Source organism: Onychomys torridus, chromosome 5, assembly GCF_903995425.1.
Source record: "Onychomys torridus chromosome 5, mOncTor1.1, whole genome shotgun sequence".
Taxonomy (NCBI): domain Eukaryota; kingdom Metazoa; phylum Chordata; class Mammalia; order Rodentia; family Cricetidae; genus Onychomys; species Onychomys torridus.
The window spans coordinates 79726259-79752529 of NC_050447.1; the positions used below are offsets into that span (position 1 = coordinate 79726259).

General features: G+C 42.0%; 1 protein-coding gene across 4 annotated transcripts in view; it reads right to left on the reverse strand.

Moving 5' to 3' along the window:
- Window positions 1–329: 329 nt before the first annotated feature.
- The window catches only part of Arhgap21 (Rho GTPase activating protein 21), a 124141-nt gene continuing 98199 nt past the window's right edge, over window positions 330–26271 (reverse strand). For all 4 annotated transcript variants that reach the window (XM_036187120.1, XM_036187117.1, XM_036187118.1 and 1 more), the window contains 17 exons: window positions 23934–24092; window positions 23717–23819; window positions 20746–20782; window positions 18486–18611; window positions 16171–16455; window positions 13717–13781; window positions 13502–13638; window positions 12902–13044; window positions 12489–12644; window positions 12320–12398; window positions 11635–11708; window positions 11458–11547; window positions 8517–8642; window positions 8297–8338; window positions 7883–7988; window positions 5968–5999; window positions 330–2791 (listed from right to left, as the gene is read on the reverse strand). In XM_036187120.1, the coding sequence (XP_036043013.1) occupies window positions 1115–2791; window positions 5968–5999; window positions 7883–7988; window positions 8297–8338; window positions 8517–8642; window positions 11458–11547; window positions 11635–11708; window positions 12320–12398; window positions 12489–12644; window positions 12902–13044; window positions 13502–13638; window positions 13717–13781; window positions 16171–16455; window positions 18486–18611; window positions 20746–20782; window positions 23717–23819; window positions 23934–24092 (3437 nt within the window). In that variant the 3' untranslated portion in view covers window positions 330–1114. The remainder of the gene's footprint in view (window positions 2792–5967; window positions 6000–7882; window positions 7989–8296; window positions 8339–8516; window positions 8643–11457; window positions 11548–11634; window positions 11709–12319; window positions 12399–12488; window positions 12645–12901; window positions 13045–13501; window positions 13639–13716; window positions 13782–16170; window positions 16456–18485; window positions 18612–20745; window positions 20783–23716; window positions 23820–23933; window positions 24093–26271) is intronic.

Below are 26271 nucleotides of genomic sequence, written 5' to 3' on the forward strand. Positions count from 1 at the left end.
CTAACCCAGAAGTTACATAGTCTAACACACTACGTATCTGGGGAGTAGATATGGAAGAACCCTTAAAGCCTTTGCTGAGCATCCCACAACAGCCTTCACTTAATGCTCCTCAAGTAAGGGTGAGTGACATGCACGGCGGTAGCTAGAGCTCCTAGGAACTAGCTCTGCACAGTGAGGCCGCCATCAGGGTTCCCAAGAGGTCATTCCCAGTCACAGCAAAGAGGAGGAAAGGTGAGAGGACTCTGTAAACACAGAGGCTAATTTTTCAATGACAGGGCTAGACAGTATATGAATGGGCAACATTTTAAAATAGAGAAAGCTGCCAACAGTGCCAAGTTCACCAAAACAATTTTTATTTCCAGTGTTTAATTGGGTATGCACACAGGCATGACACAGGTTTGGATTTAAGTCCTCATGCAGAATTATATTCTTTTCAGTAAGAAGCCAGTTCCATCCAGGATCCACTATCTACACACCTATGTTACAACATTTATATCAAATCTGGTATCTGAAGAAAAGATACACATAGAATATGTTCATTTAAGTTATTATGTATTTTACAGAAAGATTAAAAATTCAAGTCACACAAAACTCAAAAACTGTATTAAAAGTTTGAATATAAAACTCAGATCCACCTGGAATGACTAAAGAATGGAAGTTTGTATCCACCTGTGTTAAAACTGGTAAATGTAATGAAATTTGTTACGGATAAACGCATTCATTTATTCAATGTAAGTTATCTAATTTCAACAATATGGCACCCTAAAAAATCAAATGTACTTTTATCATGAGGCACTTTTGTTAGTGAGGAACCAAAAGAACAATTCTGCTGCATGAGCCAGCGATTTTTCTTCAGTAATTTGGGGAATATACTATGTAGTAAGTTGCAACAAACACCTTGCTTATTTGTATACAACTATCTGATATACTTTTAAATATATATGTGTGTTCTTCTGGCTGTAGTAATGCACTGTAAAGCTATTTCACAGTGCAAAGTGGTGAATCCAGCCCAAACCAAGGCTGCACAATAACAATTCTGGTACAAGAAAAATATTTACAGAGTTACTGGACTGTGTAACAGTAGCTTTTTCTTGCTAGAGTGGATATACCCAGCTTAAAGACAGGGAGGAGACTCTGCTTTAGTGCCGGGACTTGCAGACAGTTTGTGAGGGTGGGTGTTGGCTGCAGAACTAGCATTTTGGCTCACGTTCTGGAAGCTTCCCCCATTTATTTGGTCAGGTGACTGTGGTGGTGTGGAGAGAGGGGGCCTGCTGGTTGAAGCCAAGGTGCCGGCATCACCCCTGCCTTCAGGCTGCTGAGGGAGTGGTGCATGGGTGCTGGCAGGTGTTCCCAGCACACTGGGGCTCTCGGCCTGTGACTCACGACCTTCGCCTCGGCTCAGGTCGGAGGCGCTGGTGCGGATGCGCTCCCTGGCGAGCCAGTCTGAGATGGAGAGGTCCTGGGCCAAGCACTTGGGTTTTAACCGATTCACCGCTGAAAGTTCGGACTCTTTGTCTGCATTCTGTTCGTGCGCTTTCCAGAAACTCAGGACGCTGATTTCAGCAGCATCTCTGTGGCCTCCAAGTGTGTGTCTGCGTTTGATGTTTTTTCTTTTCCCCGTCTCGGCAGTAGGTTTTTGATTCCCAACTCCGAACATGTCGTCAGCGGGTGCTCTAGGTCTCAGTTTTAAGCGATCTGCTATTTTTGTTTTCCAAGTGGCCTCCTGCTTTTCGGATTCACTTCTGCTGGGTGTCAGGAGGCTCCCTGTCGACTTGCCCTTCTTCATGACGTCAAACACTTTGGCCAGGGCAGGAGTTTCTTTCTCGGTCCTGGTGTCTCCGGGGATCCCACTGTCTGACTTGAAGCGAGCAGACTTCTTCCTGGACAGCGTGTCACATTCGATGAGCCTGTGGGAGCTGAACTGCTGCTTACGGCTGTCTAAACTCGGGGTGAGGCTTCCCTCGGTGCAGCTGGCTTCACTCCCTTCCGAGTTCCTGCGGCTCACCCTGGCAACCTCCTGTAGCTTCCCTCGGAACAGCCGGTCTGAAGTCAGGGCGGTAGGGAACACCGGGAACTCGCTCTCACTGTCCGTCTCCACCGGCCTCCCTTCACTCACCAGCTCGCTCCTCTCGTCATCAGCCTCGTCCCCCTTGCTCTCTGCCACTGACTGCACCTCGGGGCTCAGACGGCTGGAGTCCAGGCTGGTCAAGTAGGTAGCTGATGATGTGGTAGAATAATCCGAGGTGATGGTGCTGGCATTGGTCAGAAACTCACTGTGCTTGGTTTCTGGACTGGTTGATTGTTTAGTGGAGGACCTGGCCAGTGAAGCCTGGGAAGACAGGCTAAGGAGAGTACCCGAGTCAGACCCTGTTTCTTCGCAGTGGGGCTTCTGTGTCAGAAGTGATCTGGGGCTCTCCTTCAGCACCGCCAGGCGACAGCTGAGAGTTGGTGACTTGTTGCGTTTGGAGCTGTGTGGTGGGGAAGGTTCTTCGGATGGCGTCTTCTTCTCCTCCTTTGCTGCACCCGTGTCTTTCTTGGCATTACTGTCTTTGCCAAGGACATTCCTCTGCTTTCTGCCTGATGTCTCCCCTTCTCTTTTGGACTCCTCTTTAATTTCACTGTGACTCTGTTCCACATTCTCCTTCTTAAAAAACACACTGTCCAGCTCATCTTCAGAGCTGCTGGGCTGGGCTTTCTCTTTGGGCTTTTTCCTCTTACGACTAGCAGCTGCGAAGATGGAGGACACAAGCAGTTCCCTGCTATACTGATCCTTCCCCGATCCCCAAGAGCCCTAGGGAACAAGCAGAAAAACGAGGTTATGAACCTGTCTAGGGCCTTGTCAGGGCTGAGACAGGGTTCCCTGTGTAGCTTTGCGCCTTTCCTGGCACTCACTCTGTAGACCAGGCTGGCCTCGAACTCACAGAGATCCGCCTGCCTCTGCCTCCCGAGTGCTGGGATTAAAGGCGTGCGCCACCACCACCCGGCTTCAGCTGTTTCTTAAAGAACTAGAGTCTACCAGATGCATCCACAACACAGTCTGTTTCTTTTTTAACACTCCCTTTTGAACTTGGATCAATGTTTTTTATTTACTCACCAGTCCCATTTCTTGCCACATCATAACAGATACATCTCTCTTTCAGGGAAAAGACTTCACACTTAGGGATCCCGAGGTTTCCCAATTATTATTACTTTCCCCATTGGTGTTCCCTACATCCATAATGCTCAATGCTCAAATACCCTCACTTCCTTTATAAGTGGAAAAGCTAAACAGTATTCTGCCAGGTGTGATGCTGCACACCTATAATCACACCACTCAGGAGGCTGCCAGGAAGAGGACAAGTTCCAAGGCTACCCCAACTACACAGTGGACTCTTGTCTCAAACATCCAAAAGGGAAAATAGGTAAACACCATTCTGATTAGTATTCAGACATGATTAAGCTTGCATGGCTGGATTCAATTTTCTAATTGTAGACAGTATATGGTACAGGCACTGTACCTGAGGCACTCATTCAGCTAAGGGGAGTCTGGCTCCCATTAGCTCACCAAGACTGGCTCTTCAGGGATTTGCCTTGGGGAAATCAGGTTAGTAAAGGCTTCATTCATCTCATGTAACAGCAAAATAGAAAATTTCATGACATAAGGTTACTCAAAAAGTTGTAAATCCTTGCCACAAAATGCTCCAATACAGCTATTTTAAGAGTCACTTGCCTATGTATTGGGAATTCTTGATGACAACTATTTAGTTTGTTCAGAATGTTTGCCCACTAAGTAATTGGTTGGGGGGCAGGTGAATAAGTCCTTGTTTTTAGAACACAATCTTCAGTCAAGAGAGTCTAGCTGAAGGCATGTGGAGTAATGGACCTGAGTATCTCTCTATTAAAAAAAAAAAAAAAGATCAAATAAGCTAGACTGCTCTCCTAAGTTCTTTTGAAAGGCGGCTGTTCTATTAAAAAGGAAAAATCACAGGTCAGTAGGCTTGCGCTTTTATACGTTTACAAAGGATTTCTGAACCCAGGGCATTCCTATGGGTTGCTCCCCTTTCCTCCATGTCTTCCTTAACACTGGGGGACCATGGCTGAAACTGGGCTGAGTGGGGAAACTGGTCTCCTGTCCCCCAGCTTGCTCTGCAGGGCACAGAGAAGGGATGAGTTAGTTCATTTTCACATCTCAAGTTTACTGTTCATAAAAGAAGCACCTGGAATATATCATCTTTAAAATTCTCTAATTCTGTGTGTTGGGGAAAATGAGTCTGCTTTTCTACAATTTGGAAACAGTGAAAATTCAAGTATCTGTTACAGGCATAGTACAAAACAATGGAAGAAGATGAACATAAAGGGAAAGGGGATGTATGTCTAGTGAGAGGGAATAGGAATTTCAAGCACGTCTTTGTAATTTAAAGCTTATCATTTATAGTTGGATACAGTGATGCACTTGGGATGCTGAGGCTGGAAGAGTATGTGTCCCAGGTTAGCTTGGACTACATTGTGAAACCCTGCTTCAAACAAAATTCTGGCAAAAGAGGTTTGGGAAGTGTTCTAGATCTAGAAAGACTAGGGAGGCAGGACAATTGAGTGTAAGCAAAGATTTCTGGTTATTCCTGAACAGGGGGTTAATAGATTACTCTGGTAATTGGGAAAATTTGCATAAAAACTACATTCTATGTTTCATGTGTTAGTACTTGACTATGATGATTAGACTGTGGTTATGAGGAGAATGTTCTTGTTTGTGGGAGACAGGGTGTCATCTGTACTATAATTAGCTAAGTCTATGTGTGTGTGCATGATGCGAGTATACACACACACACACACACACACACACACACACACAAATTTACCAGCCAATGAATTTAAGGTAAAAGGCTTGTAAATATGTTTAAACAAACAAAAAAATCCCAGTGGATGTGCTGATCAGTTTTAATTGTGAACTTGGCAGAGTGTAGAGTCACCTGAAAAGGTAGTCTCATTAGAGGGGTTGCTCAGATAAAACTGTACTATGGGCAAGTGTGTGTGGGAGCAGTTTTGATTTCTGAGTTTCTATGGTTCGGACACTATGGGCAGCACCATATTTAGGCAGATGGTTCTGGCTGTATAAGAAAGCTAGCTAAAAGCATAAGCCCTTGAGCAAGCTAGCAGTGTTCCTCTGTGGCTTCTGCTTCATGTTCCTGACTTGGGTTCCTGCCCTAACCTCCCTCAATGATGGACTATGACCTGAAGGTAGGGGTGAGAGAAACTCTCACCTCCTTCAAGCTGCGTTAGGTCATGCATGGTATTTGTCATAGCAACAGAAAGAAACTCGGAGAGTTGGTGAGAAGTGACTTGGTGGACAAATAAATCACCAGCCAACCTGAGTTCAATCCTTGGACTCACGGAGTAGAGAGAAGCAATCCAGTACATTGTCCTCTTACCTCTGTATGTGCAGTATGGTATGCACACATGCTTGAAAACTATTACTCTGGCACCTTTCCATGCATGGAAATCCTTTTTAAAATTACTTTTATCTCTCATTCCTCATAGATTCACAGAGCCACTCCATAACTGTCTTTTCTTTTTTTTTTAAATGACCCATTGAGATCAATTTGTGCTGGAATGGTGTGTGTGTGTGTGTGTGTGTGTGTGTGTGTGTGTGTGTGTTGAGACAGAGTATCACTGTAATAGCAATGCCCAGGCTAGAATGGGTTACCTGTCTCGGGCCTATGCCATTATCTCGGTTTCTGCTGATTCTTTATTCCATTCTCCCTGCTTTTATGTTAGTACATTTTTGACAATGTAAACAAGCCAATGTTGTCTGTATCATGGTAAACTGTTCCACAACTGCGATCTTCCAGCTCACAATCTTGTATTTCCCAGGCTTCTTCTATTCCAAATTAACTTCTCCGCACACTGGACTTTACTGCTCTGGCTCCAGTATGGGCTACAACTCATGCAAAGACAGTGGGGAGTGTTTCCAGACTGTTCAAAGCAACTCACCTTAGATTTTGTTGAGTCACTAGTGGCTGAATCTGTGGGAAGTAAATAAAATGTGGTTAGCGGGAGCCAAGCTTCACCACTTCCAACAAACAATGCCCAACTTATGAAGAGGACAGGCACAGAACAAAATGTGAAAGCAGAACTCAAAACAATAGAACACAGTGGATAGTCAGAGCTCACAAAGATGCAAGCCGCACCACAGAAAGCCACCGCCATGAAAGGATGCTGTGAATTGTAGGCAGAACCAGCTCAATGATAGGAATGGCAAAGGAGCCCTGTGCTAAACAAAAACAAAAACACTAGTGTTTATTTTTCTAAAGAGTAGATCTAGCAATAAAGAAGCTTGAAGACCTTTAAAAATGATGTGCCGCATCTTGTATCTGAAACTGATACACAATGCAGGACTTTCCAGACTGCCGGCTGCCCTAGCTACAAATCGAAACACTCACACTGGTGTATGTTGATTTTTGTCAGACCGTCAGATTGGAATTTGTATAGGATATCCCGGATAGGAGTGGATGCGATGGAGGCATTAGGGTGACCTTGCTTCCGGGTCACTTTTGGTTTTGTTAGAGGATGCTCATTTTTGTGCTCGACCCCAGTTTCACATCCGTGCAGTCAGGGATCCTTTTGGTTAGTTTGGTTAAATTGCTACCAGGTTTGTAAGTATCTATTAACAAATGCTATTATGGAAATGGAAAATGGAGACCATAATTTTGCTGTCTGGCAAAAACTCAGATTATACAATTATAAAGAGGGTAGGAAGGGGCCAGCGTAATGAAGAATAAATATCAATTTTAGAATTTTATCTTTGAACTTTTGGAAAAATTATTTTCAAAATTAATGAGCTGGGCCCCGTGCCACGCCCCTTTCAACACATGGCTAAATGCTTTATGACTTTAAGAACCGGAGGACCATACCATGCTATTTCTCCTCAGGGTCCGCTTCAGAAATAACAAGAGACAGCAGAAAAACTTTTAAGAGAGTAGTAGTGATCTGTTTACAATATTCTTAAGAGAGACATTACACCACAGATCAGCTTTGTTTGCATTTACAAGAACCGGGGGTTTCTGCAGACAAGGCAGCTACAGTGTGGACAGCAGTCCTCCTTCTTCCTACAGTTCCAGCTGTCCATCAGGGACATCACAGAATCCACTAGTGACATTACCGTGTGATAGACTCCTCCCACTTCGCCTGTGCAACATCATATAGATTTGCCTGTGTCAGTAAGTGCTGAAAAAACCCTTTAGAGCTAAAACAAGAACTAGAGACAAAGGGAGAAGAACATTGTGTAAAACAGCATGCCAGATTAGCGCAACAGTTTGGCAGGAGACGTTTTCATCAAGAGCCTATTAAATACTGATACTTCACCGAGCATTAGGGTGGTAATAGGAGAGAGAAGAAAATCAAGGTCAAGAAGAGTGACTTTGACTGCGACGTCTCTAGTGACAGAGGACACACTGGATTGAGAAGGGCAGCTCAGAATGTCTAGCATGCTGCTCTCACAGAACTGGCCCCAAACAAGAACTATGCATTCAGTCTAACCATACTTTCTGCCATCACAGCAACCACATATTCAGCAGCATTTATCTGTTTTACCTTGTGATGACTATTACATGGAAACTGTGAATTCAAAACAAAACAAAACAAAACAGTGGTTTGCATGCTCCTTGTTCCCATCTTTCCATTCTGACAAACATCACAACTCCATGCACTGTCAATGGCATAATCACTGGAAGGGAAGTGAGGTCAATCAGAAAAGGCAGGTCGCAGCTTTTATTAGTAGAAAGGAAAAAGAGGAAGGAGAAGAAAAAAAAAAACTCAATAGTGGATTGTTACTTATGGCTGGTTTTCTGGTTCATGTTATAAGAATGTCAAATAACCTAGAGGTCAGTACTGCCCACACAAGAGTTACCTGATACATCTCCAGGGAGCACGCCTGTCCTTCCAATGTTGGTGAGCAAATGATCTATGTTTGGTACTGGCTGGGAGTCTACTGTGCTCTCCTCCTGCACTGCTGTCTATGGTTAACAAACAAAGAGCTCTTCACCATCTCTTCAAAGACAACTTTCAAACAACATTTAGTAAGATACATTCATCTATGGAGCATAAGCGTGGCTTCGCATTGATGTGACTGGACGTCACTAATGGTAAAGTAGGCGCCACAGTTACAGTCTTATCAGCTCAGCAACTGAGGCACGAGAGGCCTGCTTCCGGGGTGCGAGGCTGACAATAACACACAAAGCAGAAGATCAAGACTGTCGGGGCATCAAGAAGGAGCCTGTGTCCCACATGAGAACAGCTGAGCACGCGCGCTGACGATACTTACGAGAGGTTCTTCAGCACCCTCTTCTGTGAAAAACCAGTCATGCTAAAATTTAAAATAAAAAGGTGAGAATAATTAAAGAATCCTCTAAGTGCACTTCTATCTTGGGGAACGGCACAGAAAGAAGGGGAATGCCACAGAGGGGAAAGTAGCAGCAGCTCCTGTCCTACCAGCTGTCAGCGGGAGGAGAGACCTCTCAGGAGGAGATGCAGTGGGAACTTACGTGCTGGATGAGAGTCTCTACGATTTTGTACTGGTCTGGCATGTGCGTGACCATGTGGGTCATGTTGTCTTCGGATGTTCTCACTAGAGTTGGACCAAAAACGATTGCTAGGTTTCTTGGTTCCATCTGAAGGAAAGGAAGAAAGTGGAAAATTAGATTAAACCTCCATGGTGGGTCTGGAATTTTGTTGCTGAAATTTATTTCTGGAAAGTTCTTTTTGATGAAAAAATACAAAAAATGGATGAAGAAAAGTAAATTCTTTCCAGTTAGGGCTTTCATGAGCAAATCCTCAAATGATAATAGACAATGGCTAATTGGTATTTCTGTTTTCCCAAGAAGCCTTAAATTAGTTTTAAACCAAATTAATTGCTTTTAGTTAACAAAGATGGATTGGGTGGGGAAAGGAAAAAGTAAAATTAAAGAATAAAAAACTCTGTCTCTTGAGAATTGGAGGGGGAAAGGACTTGGAAATACATGGCAAGGTTCCAGATTCTTCTGTGTCATACATCAAAATCACTAACAGGGGAAAACAAGTCTGGAAATATCTTTCTTGATGAACTCTCACCTCATCCAAATCTCCTGAAGTCCTGGGCTTAGGCTGGCTGGCTGCCTTCTTAGCATGATGTTCGGTTTGCATGCTACTGCCATACTGTTCTGAATTTGTTTAATTATGACTGTCACAGGCATGGATCCTGTTGTCTTTTATATGACGCTGAGCTTAAGGTTTGGTTGAAGTTGCTAAATAACTTTAACCAACCTTAAAATTCACGGGGGTAAATGAATCATTCAGGACCCCACATTACTAGGTTATGTGGGAGGAGGCACTGACATGTGCATGTAGTTTTCCAGACAAGGAGCCTACAGCTGCTCTCCTCAACTGAAGCAAACGTCACCCATCTTGTATGCAGTGTTATATGTGCGATTATACCACTTGAAGAAAAATAAATTCTCATTGAAATTAGGATTTTCCTAGAATACTAGACCATAAAAGGATGTGGGCTCTGGCATGTTTGTGTCTCCTTCTGGAATATTCAGTTATTTTATCTAACCCCTGTGCTGGGAAGAGTGGCCCAAAGGCAAAAACCCACCACATCAAATGCTTCATGTAAGTCTTCAGACTAATGACATACTTTAATATTTATGTACAGAGACGGGTTTGTCCTAAGTGAGTACCTTTTAGCTAGCTCCTACATATACGATGACACCTAAAGTTGCTTGTTGGTTTTTTTTTTTTTTGGGGGGGGGTTAATTGTTTGAATTTAAGTTCCAAAAACTGAGGTTAAAAAAAAGGTCAAGGAAATAAAGTACCATATTGTCTTCAAGAGTCACTATTAATCCAATAAAAACTTCAAGAAGCCAAGTGTGGTGGTCTACGCCTATGGCTCTAGTATTGGCAGGAGGATGAAGTGTCTAAGGACACCACAACCTCCATAGCTGAGTTCAAGGCCAGCCAAGCTAATGGAGAGCCTTCTCAAAAACAAAAAAACCAAACAACAACAACAAAAACCTATAAATAAGTAAGACTTTAAGACAGAATTGATTTCTAAAAGAAAAAACTGAGCCAGGTGTGGTGGCTCATGCTTTTAAAATTCTAGCACTCAGGAGGCAGAGATAGGATTTCTGAGTTTGAGGCTAGAGTCTATACAGCAAATTCCAGGACAGCTACATAGAGACCCCATTTCAAAACAAAAAGAACAACAAAAAAAGAAATTGTACAGCACAGACACCTGCTAATTGATCCAGTTCTGAGGCTATGGTGAATGGGATTGTTTCCCCGGTTTCTTCCTTAGTATGTCTGACACTGGTACACAGGAAGGTTACTGAATTTTGTATTATGCCACTTTGCTGAACGTGTTTAGCCATGTTAAGTGTTCTCTAAGGAATCTGGCACTCTTTTCAAGAAACATTAGCATCCAGCAAAACTGAAATATGCCATCCTTCAGGGATAATCAACTATAAAATATTATATTGGGAAAACTCTGGCTTTTTTGAAGATAGCTCATTAACTGATGTTTTAGGGTTTGGTCCCCCCCCCCCTTTTTTTTTTCTTTAAACCTTTCACAATTGTCTCAACTGAAGACAAAGAGCATGTGGACGGTGCTGAGGCAATGCTGTAGTCTTCAACTGCAAGTAACAGGGTGATGATGAGTTCATGAGCCAATCCTGTACCACTGAGCTCTGTCTCTCTCAGGCAGAAAATAGTCTTAGGGGTGTTAGCAATACTCTTTAGCTTTCTCTTTCATTTTTTCCTCCATAAATCAACAGGATCATCACAGAACTTTAAAGAATGACCTGAGTTAGAAGAAGAATCATTTGCAACCTCCTGATATAATGGACTTGGGCAATAATCATTCACTGACTAAGCAAAAGGATGAAAAATTAAAACTAAACTGGACCAGTGAAATACAACGTGAATCTTACCTAGCTATTTCAACAAATAACTGTAAAGACATTTGAAAAACAATTGATCAAGAAAACCTGAACATGAACTGAGTATTTGATGGTACTTAGGCCAGCTAACTGTGGGTGTGTGGTGAAATGGTACTGGAAGGAAGAGAGGCACCATGCCTGTTCAACAGGAAACTAAAGGAGACATTACTTTTCAGTGTGTGGCGTCTGCTACCCTTGGGCTAGTTTACCAAGCACATATGCCACCTACTTAAGGTAGTAGCATAAAGCTAAAAACAAAATTCTGACTCTTCCATTTTTCTTGCTGGATGAATGTAAAATGAAACATTTCTAATGAAATGCCCCTTCACAAGAGTGACAACTGCTGTTTGTGGAGCCTTTGCTTTTGAGTGATCTGAAGGACCCAGCCAGTCCAGTCTGATGCATTCTTAGGCTCTGTGAACAAAAGGCCTTCCTTTGAGTACTCAGCACAGAGCAATGAAGGCTAACCCTCAAACTGAGGCAGTAATTCAACAGGCTGTTCCTTACGCACCTTATTTTTTTCTGAATTTTCTGCCACCGTCTTCAGATGAGCCGAAAGAAACTTAAGTGTTTCGTAATGATGTTCAGGCAGATCATGGATCTGAAACATATTATTTTCAGAATGAATTTAAATGCTGTATTTGAATTGCACACCGACCCCCCCCCCCCAATAAAAAGGAATACCTACTAGTCTTTTTAATGTCCTCAGCCGATCGAGAGGGTCTTCCTTACGATTGGCCTCAATAAAGTCGGCATATTTATCTGGCAGCCACAGGAAAAGAGAACAAGTTAAACTGCTCAGGTGAACTGTAGTCTCCCCTTCCCTTCAGGGCTTAACTTTAAACCACAACTTAAAATGTGTAAGATTTTTGTCTATTTTGAAATATAAATCTCTGAAATTTATATGCTAGAGATGGTTTTTAATGATCTCCAAGCCTTTCCAACAAACAGAGGAGAGTTCTCTCAATGGGACTTCTTTGAAATTACTGCCTAGCATTTATTCAGCCTGCCCATTATCCCCACCTCACAACAGTATCTTTTAACAGGGTCTTTTAACTACACCTATGTCCAAATAATTTTGACTGAAACAATAATAACATTTTTAGCTTGATAATAAACATGGTCAATATAGATCTTATTTTCACTTTACTGAAGTGTATCAACTTTTGGCAAATGATTTTTCACCAAAATTTATGAAGACTACAAATGAACAGAACCAGTTCTTAATTATGCTTTTCATTAAATTTAGACCTGAGATAAATGCCATTTCCTTCACCTCTCGTATTGTCTTCCTTGTTTGATTTATTAAGCCCTGGTTTCCAGAACAGGCTGTGAGCCTGCTCCTCTGGCATGGTCTGTGGGAGCTAACTCACCATTTGTGAAGAGAGGCTCAGGGAGCTTCCTGAAGAAGGATTTTAGTAAACTGCTTATCACATTCAGATCTCGCCATTTCTGGATATGCAAAACAGAAATATAGTATTTTTGTGGTCAATATTATGAAAGGGAAAAAAAGATCAGTTATTCAAACAGAAATGAACTTACATCATCTTGTATATCAATGTCAGCCATCCCCTTGTTGAGCTCTTCCTGCATGCTTGAAATGGCTGCGTTGTTCCCAGGAACTCTGTAAATACCTGTATATTCAAGACCCCTTTCTTCAACTAATTTGCAGCATATGTCAACGATTAATGGAATATACTGCAAAACAAGAAACCAGCATTTTATTTAACACAGTACAGAAGTTTGAAATGAATTCCTACTGACCATTTCTGATTAGATCACTACTCTAGTTCAGAGTTAATATGTTAGATAAAAAGTTAAAAGATACCAAGTACTCAACCCACAGTCATACTAAGGCAGACTAGGTGAGCAGGCAGCCACTTTTTCTAAAGGGCTGTGAACTCAGGCGCTGCTATGACAGCCATTGACTAGTCCAGATGGTTGGGATCTCCTACCCGGTTGGTGTGGGCAGGTGGGCAGTCATCCAGCCTAACTCCGAAGGTCCCTGTGGCAGCTGGCTTTTTCTCAAATGTCTTCCTCACAATGCTTGGAATGCCTCTTCTCCAAGTGCCTTTGTCTTTGGGTGGACTGGTATCATCTTTTGATTGTTATTAAAAATAAAATGACATTACAAAACAGGGAAACAAGACTAATTCCTCAACGCTTTCATTAACTACAGTCTTATAAAACAGTCTACATATAGCACATTATTCTCTTCCTACTCTGTTATGCCTCTGACCCGTCCATGTAACTTATCAGATCACACTTCTTCACCCTTTCAGAAAGCATCAGAACCAGTGTGTCCTTGCCTTTGTCTTACAATGATACATCTGGCCATTCACATCTGTAAAGATGTGACTGTGGGCTCTCCTTCCCTTTCTCTTGATCAGAGACAGATGCCTTGGGCCTCACCGTAAGGAAAAGGCCCAATGAGCTTGTACCATGTTTACCATGAGCTTCAAGCTGGCTGACCCCGAGTCTGCTGGTAAAAAATCACATCATGAAGCAGCAACACACACTGCCACCCCAACTTAAACCATGTTACAGTCAGTTACCTCTGCTGAGAAGCTTCCTCTCTGACTCCTCCTTTGGAGAATGTGGGCTTTGAGTCTTTGGCTCTGATTTAGCCCCAAGCAAAGTCTGCCTGATGCTCAGACTCTGGCGAGGTGTTTTTGGCAACTGTTCTGTTTTGCTGATGGAAGAAATGAATACTTCTTAACAACTGCATATTTGACATCTAAATTAACCCTAGGCATGGTGGGATTCTCACCTCATCAGACTGTTATATTCTTTGATTCTTCGACTAATTAGATCTCTGTTGGTAACTCCAGTGTCCTACAGAATGAGCAGAGTAATGTTAGAAAATATGTTATCAGCTTATTAGAGGCAGAGGGTGACCCCTGGGTTTGAAGCTTGCTATTTTATCAGTTTGTTTAATAATACAAATGCTATGACTTATTCTTAGTGGAGCGGTCACCATGTGGCATATGGTCCAAGTGCCTCCTACCCCTGCAAGTGAGTTTGCTGTGTATTTTCTGTATATATGCAACATCTAGGATAGTTTTTAAGTAACAATGATTCAGTATGTACTGAATTAATATGCTACATAAAATGCATGATTGGGGAGCACAAAGCCAGCTTCTCTAATACCAGAACAAATGATCAGCATTCACTAATAACACCATTGAGTCAAAGATGGAAAAATACACCAGAATTTATTAGTGACTAACTTGTAGGAATAGTGAATTAGGAGTCAGATGGCATCAAGAAGGGCAGATCATCAAGGACCTGCTTTGACCTATGCCCCAAGGTGAACCCAGAGCTTAGCAAACAGGAATAACTCTATTTGTAGCAATTGCAATTATACACTACCATGTGTATAAATGCAACATTTTTATATTTGTATAATCTGCAAACATTTTTAAAAATAGGTCTTATTTTGAGTGTAATGAAATGCATGTAGCCACACAGGCAGGAATGAAGGTACTTGAAGAGACTGTGCTCTTTTTGGCTGTCAAATTATTGAAACAATGGTTCTCAAAAAGTTGGAATTTTCCCAGGAATCTCATGCCCAAAGAAGGAAAGCCTAACATTGTGCTTCATGTCAGTAAGAGGGGGCACATCTCCCAGAAAGATTTCACTCAGTTTTATAACTTGTCAAACCTGAGCCACAATGGTGATGGGCAGGAACACACCCTGATCAGGACTGCTTAGCTATGCACGCCTTTCTAGCCTCTATTTAAACCTAACCCTCATGCAGGATTCCCAAGGATGGACTGGAGGCCACTGGACCTTTGTTCCTCTTCCCAACGTACCTACATTGAATGAATCTCTTCTCTGCTTGTCACTATTACTGTGCCTAGGCTTAGGAAGACAAATTGCACATGTTTTCTTTTCCTATGCAGACCATAGATTTTTAATTTTCATATGTGTGCATATGTGAGTCTGGGTACAGATCATGGAATTAGAAACAGAACGATGAGTAGGAAAAAAGGAGGAGATAAAAAGGCAAGAGAATACATGTGACATGAAAGTGGAATGCAGGCTACTTGCAGAAAGAAGGGGACCAGGAAGCTTTGGGAGAGAGATCAACGAAAGATATAGCTGGGCAGTGGTAGTGCACGCCTTTAATTCCAGCACTCGGGAAGCACAGGCAGGCAGATTTCTTGAGTTCGAGGCCAGCCTGGTCTATAGAGTGAGTTCCAGGACAGTCAGGGCTACATAGAGAAACCTTGTCTTGGGGGGAAAAGAAAGAAAGAAAATGCCATAATGTACCCTATTAATTTGTATACTGATGCTGAAATCAGCTGACACTTTGCAGTGAGCAGCTAGAGCGCAAAGGCAAGGCAGCCCAGGGAAGCTGTCCTCACGGTGTGAGCCTTTCGGTGTAAACTGAATAATGAAAATTAACAGAGAAGATCTTATGTTGGGCTGCACAGCTGATGCAGGCGTTCATGAGTTCTGTGAGCAATGGGCACCAAGAGCATGAACAATGTGAAGGAACCTGTGTTAATGAGATGTGGGACTGAGGGGTTGAACAGAAGTTTGACCTCCATTGTACTGGAAAATACCTTGACTACTAAAATTCTTACTGCAAAAGCAACTCCTTGATGGTAGAGGCCAGAGACCCTCAAAAGTGTAAAGCATTATTTCTTACTAAAATGAACAAACAAATTGGCTTATAACATGATTTTTTCATAAAACATGCTTCCTTAGAAACCCATGAACATACCTATTCAATTCCATAAAAAAAAATCATTACTTTTACATAGCAACTTGTTTTTGTAAATGTTTTTACTGTAGCATAACCTACAACAATACTAATTTCAATATCCAAGATAGGCTTGTAATAATTTGTCAAAAAGGTTCCTGCAGGTTCTATGCCCTATGTAAGAAACTGAAGCACCCACAGACACTGATGTCCACAGACACTGGTGTCCACAGAGCGTGTCCCGACCTTCCTCAGAGATACCAGGGACAACACTAATGATCAGAAGGTAACATGGGCGCTTGCCTGTGGTTTGTTGTGTCTGAAAGACATGAAGAATATGAATATCCCATTTTTCTTGTTCAGTAATAGTACTTTTTCAATAAGTAAAACTAATGCAGATATACTTGTTTTTCTTTTTAATGACTGAAAATAGTGTATCTTACTTTTTATAAAAGTCTATCCAATGCCTTTTAATAAGTGTCAATTTTCACCCACATCCTTCTTAAAACATACCTCTTCATTTAGGTTGCTACTTTCCTGGATAGTCTTGATCCATGCTAACATGTCGTCTCTGTCTTCAGCCTGGAACAGGCATTCACAGTCGGAAGTGGTAAGTCGGAACACATTCCTCCTCTTGGTCTCACTGTACGAGATGTCTATCAGGCAAGCATTGACACTGATGGGCTGCTCTTCCTCCGATGGTGTTGTCTGCTCTCTTCTGTCTTTGTACAAGTAAAGTGAATGGCCCCGAAGAACAACATACATCTGTTTCCACGGCCTAATGCTGCCACCAACACGCTAGAAAACAGTAAGTGGTCTGTGAATGTGCAATACAAGGCTAGACCTCTGTGATGGGATCAGGACTAAGTAATGCCTTTCAGATGCATACTTATGTACCCGGTATAGTAGATGCCTCATTTATTTGAATACACAAGAAGAGTGAGAAGAAAGAAAAAATGTCAGGTTAGCTCAGTGGGAAAAGGAGTCTGCTGCCAAGCCTGATATGAGTTCTATCCAAGAGACTGACAGTACAAGAGAACTGATCCCACACACTGTCTTCTGACCTCCGCATGCTTGCCATGGCATAAAGACAATTACCTGATAGACACAGATAAATTTAAAAAGGGTAGCTGGGCATGATGACTCATGTCCCAGCATACAGGAGGCAAAGGCTCTGAGCGTGAGGACAACCTAGTCTACTTAGCAAGTTCCATGCTACACGGTGAGATCCTATCTAAATAAATAAATAATTTAAGTGTAGTGCTTTTTCAAAACAATAAAGTTGGCCCTGGTGGTATGGGTGCCAGTTTGCCAGCCCCAAAGGCTTGAGAGCAGGAGAACTGGCCCTGCCACTTGATGCCTGATACAATGGGTGAGCTAGCCAAGGCAGTACTGAAGAGCTCACCCTGGGGGTAATGATGAGGGAAATCTGGCAGGCTGACCAACTCAGCTTCCGCCCGGGCCCAGAACCAGGGCTATGAGTTGACCCACCCCAACATCCACCTCATCTATGATCTGCTGGAGCATGTGAAAGGGCCAGACCTGCAAATCCAAAGGTGTAGGATCTCCATGTAGCAGGGCAACAGCAGATTATCCAAGAGCAGTCCCAGTATGGATAGCGTAGCAGAAGCTAGAGACCTGGAACCAGACCTAGGACTTTTTGCAGTGAACGCTTACTTGTAAGTAAAGTTATGGACTAAAGGGTAGACTGTGTGACTCACTGTGTTGTGTCACACTACGGCATCCACACTAAGATTTTTCTTTCCTTTTCTCTTAAGTTTATTAGGATAGGGGAGTTGCAAGGGGGTAGAGGGTGGATACAAAGGTATCAGGGAGATGAATAGGATCCAGATGCGTGATGTGAAATCCACAAAGAATCAATAAAAAGTTAAAAAAAAGTAGTACTTTTTAAAAAAGTCACACATATACCAATTAGGAAATGTATCTGCACCAAATTCAGATGGGAAGATAAAAACGAACAACTAAACCCAATAAAATACATGCTACAGAAATGCATTTAAAGTAGGCATTAACAGTTTGCTTTAAAAAAAATAACAATCATATGAACACAAAAGTAGTAAAGAAATTTTCATAATTAAAAGAAAGAAATCCATTAATATTCTTTTTTTCCATCTGGTGCTAGGGGATTGAATCCAGAGTATTGCTCAAGTGCTCTACCACTGAGCTGTATCTCTGGCCAGAGAAAAACTAACAACCAAAACCAACCAAAGGAAAAACAAAAAAAAAACCCCATAATACAAGTAAACATCAAGTTTCAGAACAGGGATATGATAAATACCCCAGAAGGAGTGTTCCCAAAACGACATGTACTGGTGGGATGACATCATCAAAGTCATCAGCTTCGCGTGGTAAAGCAGGCGTGTCCATACCCAAGCATGTCTGCAACTTCACTAAAGTAACTCTTATGCAAAGATTTGATGTGTTGGGTTCTACTTACTGAAGCACATGTTGATACCATTATACTCATTTACATAATTCAGTTGATAAAATAAAATGAAACAAAAAAAGGAAATTGAAAAGAACTAGGCTAAATATTTTTAATGACTGATAAGGAGAACTGTTATTTAGTGACAACCAATCCTGGTAAATAAAAGCGGGCTCCTCCGTAGACCCCGATTTCCTGTTCACACTGGCACACTGTAAGGAAGTATACTTCACTGCGGTTGGTGTTCAAGATGAGAAGCAGAAAACTACCCCACTGACCAGATTTTCCCTTCTTAGGAATGCCCAGGCGCCTCACAACTGCACATATGCGTTTTTCCTCTCAGGCCTCGGTTCTGATGTCACATGACTAAGAAAGCGCCTACCTTGCCCTTGTCTGTGACGAGGGGTCGGAACTGCAGCCAGCCTTCTTTGACAGCATCACTGAAGACCTCGGAGGAAGATCCCTTTCTGGATCCAGAGTCTTCCGATGACTTCTGGCTGTCTGTGATCTACAGAATGGGCCAAGAAAGCAGTACAATGTCAGCTTTTCTTTTTGTAAGTATTTATATGTGGGAACTGTGTTGGCAAATGTCATATTTAATGTTCTAAGTAAAACACTGTGGAAAGTTCTGGGGTTAGAAATCACCCTTAGAAACACTTCTAGTCTTTTTTTAAGGTGAACTGGCTTCATTGTTTTTCAAAAGCCATCAACATAATAGTCTGACTTCCCTGGTCTCATGGAGTCACACTTTGACAGGAAAAGATAATGGGCTGGACATGGATGCATGCACACATGTGCATGCACACACAAACACACGCAGATGGACAGTTGGGATGACAAACAAGGAGCCAGGTCTTGCGGTCCACCTGTGTAACCTCAGCTCTCAGGAGTCTGCAGTAGGAGGGTCTCAAGGTGTACAAATAACGAATCTATGTCTAGACGACAGAGTTTGGGACCAGCCTGGCGTACAGAGTGAGTTCAGAGCTGGCCTATTCCACACAATGAAATCCTGCTTTAAAACAAAATGAAATGAGCCATTTGTGATGTGTACTTCTGGAGAAGGAGCACAGGGAGACTGGAGACTAAATGGCTGAACTGTGGGACCACAGCAATGCCTCTCACAGTGAAGAAGCCAGCCATAACACATCAGAGAGATGGAAAGTTCAGGAAGAAACAGGAACACAGATTTATCATGTTAATAATTTACAGTCCATGGAAGTGCAAGAGCTAAGGAAAGGGTATTCTGGCCCTTTGTCTGTGGTGGAAAGGGGAAGGAAAACCTGAAAGTGATGAAGGAGATCACCCTGTTCCATGGAGCATGGTTTCTAAAGAGACAAGCATGAAGAGACAAGGAACTGGAGAGAACAGGACTGAGGCCGTAAGTGAGATGCGGAGGAATGAAACACTCAGGCAATGGCTCAGAGACACAGTAGACCAGCTGACTTCTGAGAGTGAGACCGGAAACAGTGTGGCTTGAGCAAAGGGAGAACAGAAGTGGAATTAATGAGATGCAGAGAAGGGAGAAAGCATCTCAGGATAATCAAGAGCTATTCGGACCCAGAGCTGCTTACTAACCATGTGGACGAAGATGTCAGGTGAGGTAGCGGCTTACATGAGCCAAGGCCAGCAAACAGACTCTGTGAAGCCTCTGAATTAATCAACAAGGAAACCAGTGTACAGAAACGGGTTGAAGCTAGCTGTAGGCATTCCAAAATTTTAACTGCAGAAGACCCAGCAAAAGAGACTCAGATGTACTCTTAGAAGTCAAGGGGAGAGCTGATGAAGTACGAGCAGCAAGTGGAGGGACTTCACCACGGGGGCAGGCCTTGTGTGACTATTCCTGAAAAGTTGCATTCAGTTAAAAACCCAAGTCACCAGCCTCTGTGAAGCTGAGTGTCACTAGCAACCTTGGCACACTGACCTATGACTCTCGTGTGTGAACTGAGGGGGAGAGACTGTGTACATGGTTCTCAAGAAGATTTAGTATAACAAGCACAAAACAGGAGTAGTAAAGAGAGACACAGATTCCAGGAGTTTTCTATTTAACAAAGACAGAAGATGATGTCTGCATGACAGGAACACACACGGGGAAGACTGCCTTTACAGAAGAGGGCGGGGCTGGAGAGAGCGACTGCCCATGCGCACCACAGAAGTCTGTGTACGGCTGGCTTCTGGCAGGGCTATGTTCCAAGCTCAAAGACTTTAAGGAAAGAACGACACAGACACAGCCATTTCTCGGGGCGGGAAATAAGAACAGTCCTGTCCAGTCATTCCGAAGTTTTCAGTGAAGTACAAGGAAGGGTAAAAGAGACAATCCAGATGTGGCTACAAGCAGCAGGTATATTTTGAGTAAAGAAAAGAAAACACAGGACTGCTGGGCAGTTTGATTTAGGCCTTGAGTTGTTAATGAGAAAAATCAGCCCAATGATTATAAGACATTACATACTTGCATGAATAAATGTTTTTAATTTCTAAACATTTCCATCATCTTTCAAATGCAGTGGACACGGATTAAAAAGTTACACCATTTAAATACAAAATATGCAAAAGAGAAAATACTTTTCTTTGCCAGGCTAAAATAAACTAAGGTAAACAAAGCATTTATCATTTACTTGGTATCTTAAAAAATATTAAATACTGACCTTGATTCCCTTCAGGCTAGACACGTGCTTAAAGGACCTGTTGGGAAAGTATATAAATATGTGTAATAAATATAAAAAAAAAAAACTCTTGATGTAAGAATTGACTACTACAACTAAATTTTCATTAACGAGTTGACATTTCATCCTTACCATATGATCGATATGTTCATTGTTCAATGTAAGTAAGAACAGCTAAGTTATAAATATATACATTTTCAATTCATTGATAGCAGCTTTCTTAGCTTTAATTTGCCTGGTCAGCTGTTTCTGCCTATTCTGCTTCAAGTGAGCAACTTTTAAGAAAATATTTCTTTGTTTCAAAGGGAAAGCTACTTGAGCTAACCACTGAGCTTTTTATCTATAGCTGGTAGGCAACCACAGCTCATCTGTCCTTTGCAGCTAGTGAAAACCCTGGGCTTTGAATGCAGCAGTCAGCCAGCTGTCAGGTGACGCCAGCCACACCCTGTGCCCTCCACCTGTAGGAGGCAGGTCTTCTCGGGACAGATAAGCACTAGGGGAACCTGGAAGGTGAAGAACACAAGGTTGTTCCTTCAAGAGAAGGAATGCAAAACCTGTTTTCTGCCCAGAAGACTGAAGCAGATGTGCTTTCTAGTCTGCTGACCTTTGTACTCTCTGTGAAGTCTGAGACTTTCTGGCACTGGACCCTCCCTCCTCTAGACCCTTGTAAACTTGTTTTTCTCAGTCAATCTATAGAACCTACCCTTATGGAAGGTGTCCTATTGTACTTTAACAAAGAGTTTCAATGTATTCACTTCCCACCTTTCTTTAGCTTACTTTGTTTCTCAAAGAGATTTATGAATGTTTTGTGTGCTGGCAGGATAGAGTTGATTATCATCAGAAAAGTTTTCACTCAATTGTGCTGTGCTTAAACATGCCTAAAATAAACTACTTGGAGTCAGACTCCAAAAGTCTGAAACAACAGTGGCCACTGAGTCATGCTGAACGAGACTTCTTGCCTATGGATCATCTATCTCTCTGCAGGCCCATGAAGGCCAGAGACACCCCTCTTAACCCACTCCTGTGCACACTCATCCACTCACACTCAGGATGATTTCCAGAAGGGGAGAAACAAAGGCTGTCTTTAGAAGACAGGTCTGTATTAATTCCTCAAAATAATTAAAGATGTGACTAAATATATCATAGTTCTCTCAAAACCCACCTCAAACAAGAAGATAACAAGAAACAGGTATACAATCGCCATCCTGAAAAGTACCAGGAGACACTGAAACTGTTTAACCAGTAGAAAGAAAGGGTAAACCCCGGAGAGGGCCTGCCTCACAATTTATGCCCACTTCTGGGAACAAATACGGTAACATTAATGTAAGGATTCTGTCCTTAATTACGTCATCAGCCTGCCGCGGCGGCCTAGCCTAAAAAGCGGACTTGCTCTCTCTGTGCACCATCTCTCCCCTTTTCCGCACTCTCTCTTCCCTCCGCGTGTGGTTTCTCTGTTTCTTTGTTTGTTTGTTTCTCTCCCTCCCTCCCTTCTTCCCTCCCTCCCAATAAAGCTCTAAAAGGTAACTATGGCCCATGATTCTTCTGTGACTCCTCCAGCACTCTCCTCCGTCAGCATGGCTGCCACGGGCGGCCAGCCATGAGCAGCACCGCCCCTTAACCAACAATTAGCCTCATGTTATTTTGTCTATCTATAGTGTCTAGCTTTCAATAAAAAATAGCAGTGGTAATAATAAAGACAAAAGAACTCAGTTTCAAGATAATGGGAGATTTAAAACCAGACACAGAAATGAGTTGGACACTGGAATTATCAAAGAATCAATGCAAAATATACTAAGTGCTCTCAAGAAAAGGTAAAGACGGATGTGTACAAAGAAGAACAGCTGAAGGCAATAGAGAGGACACCATTAGTGGCACAATTCAAATCCCATCAGTTCACTGTCCTCAGAGATCAAAGCCAACCCCCTCCCCCATTCACTCATGGGACACAAGGTGGAGCTGTGACACACTCACAGGCCACTACGGAACCCCAGTGAGGGGAGACATTTTCTTCCTGAGTGTGGCCACTGGTAAGGTGTTCATGCTACGGTAAATAACTCCACACATGCTCACGCAAGCTTCCCTAACTGAACTCAGTGGGACACACGGACAGAGACATGGAAGAAGAGTGGGGTCTAGTTGAGAGGGAATTTAGCAGGAGGTGGAGGGAACAAGAGAAGGCAACGGGGCATTAATATTGTCTAAGACACTGGGCATGTAGTAAGTAATGAGGAAACACAAAGTGCTGCCATTTTGAAGAAAGCTGTGCACAGCCTGTGTGGGGAGGAGCCTGGGATATGACAGTGACTGACAGGTTTTAGTGAAAAGCTCAAACAGCTCACATATCCAACCTGGTATCATTAGGACGATTCCTACCGAGCTGGAACACTGTACCCTGGCCGTATCTCACAGGAACCACTCTTAAGTGACTAGTCCTAGAAGAACTAATTGAATTAGAATGTAAATGGATATCTGATGAAAGTATAAGAGTATTAAACAAGGTGACATAAGAACTGGTCACTGATAAAAGGTTCAGTGCTGTCAACATTTCCTAAACTAACCTATGAACCAGACAGTCTGTCAATGAAAATATACCCATGAAAAAGAACTAGAAAATCATGTTGGAAGGTTCAAGTAATAAAATAAAAATAACCAGCAGAATTTTGAAAGAACACATCATAATGATGAGTAATAGCCCTACCTCATTATAAAGACATTATAAAACCACTATAAATAGCTACAAGTCTGGGGGAGGAAAAGCATCTTAAATCTGTAACATATAAAAGCATATTGCTATATATCAATAAAAGTATAACTTCTAAAATCAAAGGGATGTTACTTTGATACTATTTGATTTGCATTTCTAATGCCAAAGTTAAGAGACAACCTTAAAAGCTAAACTCATAATGAACACCATTCATACACAAATATTTAAAATAATACATCTGAGACTTACAATTTTGCATCTTCTCTATAATCATCCAGCCCTTCATCATAGGATTTTGATCTTTCTGTCTTTGAGTTGTGCTGGCCATCCAAGCTGGGAGGTCCAACAGATTCTGCAATTAAAACCCAGCATTCAGACTTTTCAAGTGGTTTTCCAGATTCTTTGGTGAAAAGATCAGTTTGCCATGCATTGTGAGGTTTGGTGTGCAGGTTCACTTTAAACGTACCTTGGTCATGGGAGAGCTGACGTCGAATCAAAGGAGCAGAAGTTGCGAGGCTGGGAGGAAGTGTTGCTATGGAGGGGACCTGGGAGGTGGAGGCCGAGATGACGGCGGACGCAGGGATGTGTGCCATGTCATGATCAATGCTTGGACTGGTTGGTTCATCTGGAAAGAAGGAAAACAATGACTGAAACCCTGAAAACTTCCTAGTCGACTGTTGTTTCTAAAAGGGCCAACAAAGGTTTTAGCAGCTAACAAACCACCAATAAATGACGTAGTTGTCGATTAAAATTCACCTTACCCAACCACTACTCTAGTGATGCCAACCAGTAAGTCTGAAAAGACAAGAAAATGAGTAATCTTTCTCAAGCATGTGTAAATGAAAACAAGCTTATCAAAATGTGTAGGTATTCTTAACCCAAATGCGCCAAAGCATATAATCAGACACTTTATGAAAAATGGACTTTCCTTGCAAGTCCATTCATCCACCCCTGGCACAAGTCTTTCGTTTTGTAGGAAGATAACGTAGCCCAGTTTGTAACAGCCAGAAGTGGTGCACTACCAGGACATTCTGATCTATTTGGCATTTTTATGTAAATCACAAAAGGCCCTGTCTTTCCCAGACAGGTGTCAGTCATGACTTTGCCATTAGCTTTGTGCAGACGGACTTGTGGACGGGAAATTTTGTGCTGAGTTTTCCCCTTCTCGAAGTCTGTCACTATCTGTCAAACAAATCTGTATGCTTGCATGACAGCTAACGTTAATGGTGCTTATTATGTGCTAGTACGTGTAAATGGTTTACATATCCTACTTCCAGCAAAACAAATGAAACCCTCAAACATATGACTTTACAGACTAAGAGAGCAAGACAGCAGAATTCAATGATGTCATCTGAACGCAGCCTCGACTAGTCCTGCTTGGCACCTGTCTTCCATTAGTGAGCTATAACTTCATTCTAAATTCTTACTCTTGTAAAAACATCAATGATTTAAATTCTAATATTTTAGGACAAATATAATTTAATAAGAGGCCAGAACTATAAAGCATACGATTAGATGTTCCATAATGGAATCCTTTACAAAGAAACTATAATAATACAAAACAAAAATGTGATTATTTGGTTCAGAAGGTCACATACTAATTCTGTGCAAATTCTAGCAATCTATCATTTTAATGATAAAGAATTTTAGCAATAAGACTGACAAACCCTTAGTCACACTAAAAGAAAATAAGAGAAAGCCCAGTCAAGAGGTGACAATGCCATTACAGCAGAAAAGAAGTTTTTAGTTTTTTGTTTGCAGATGGCATGATCATTGTGATGATTAATATTCCACTGTTAACTTGATTAGACTTGGAATCATCACAGAAACACACTCTCTGGGTATGTCTGTGGTGGTATTTCCAGAAAGATGTAACTAAAGAGGGAAGACCCAGCTTATATGTGGGCAGCACAACTGATGGGAGGTATCTCAGACTGAATAAAGAAAACACCTGAGTACCAGCTTCTCTCTCTCTCTCTCTCTCTCTCTCTCTCTCTCTCTCTCTCTCTCTCTCTCTCTGCTTCCCCACTGCAGATACAAAGTGACCAGCTGTCATGAAGACTCCATCAAAAAACTATTACGATGTAGGTTGGGGATGTAGCTCAGTTGATAACGTGCTTGCCTAACATTCATGAAGGCCTAGGTTGGATCTCTAGCTCTTCTTGAAATCAGGCATGGTGGCACACATCTCTAATCCCAGCACCGAGGAGATAAAGGCAGGAGAATTAGAAGTTCAAGGCCATTCCCAGCCATTCTAGCTCATCCAGGGTTCCTTCGGAGTCCCTATCTTGGAAATAAAACTCAAGAATCACAATAAAAACTGTTGTTACATTATTACAAGTAAATAATGATGTTGTTATTATTGCACTGTAGGATATAAAAATAGCAATCAACATACAAAACTGAGCAGCATTTTTTCTATATAGTAACAGTAGCTTTTGGGCTATCTAAAAAGTCATGAAAATAATCCCACACAGAATCTTGAAAAAAAAAAAATGAAAGCAGCAAGTGATCACTGTACAGAAATCATAAAGCACTGATAAAAGAATTCAAGGAACAAATAACTATAAAGATGCCTTCTGCTCATGGATGGTTAGAATAAAGAGTTTAAATGTCCATGCCGCCCAAGCAATCTACAGATTTGATGTGATCACTCCCTATCAAAATATTGACAAGCTTCACAGGTGAGACCCTCCCATTTATAGCCAAATGACCAGGTGCCAAGACCACACAACGAGAGATGGGCTGCTGTGGAATAATCCTTCTGTGCACTGTGCAAATATATGTCACTATGATTGGTTTAA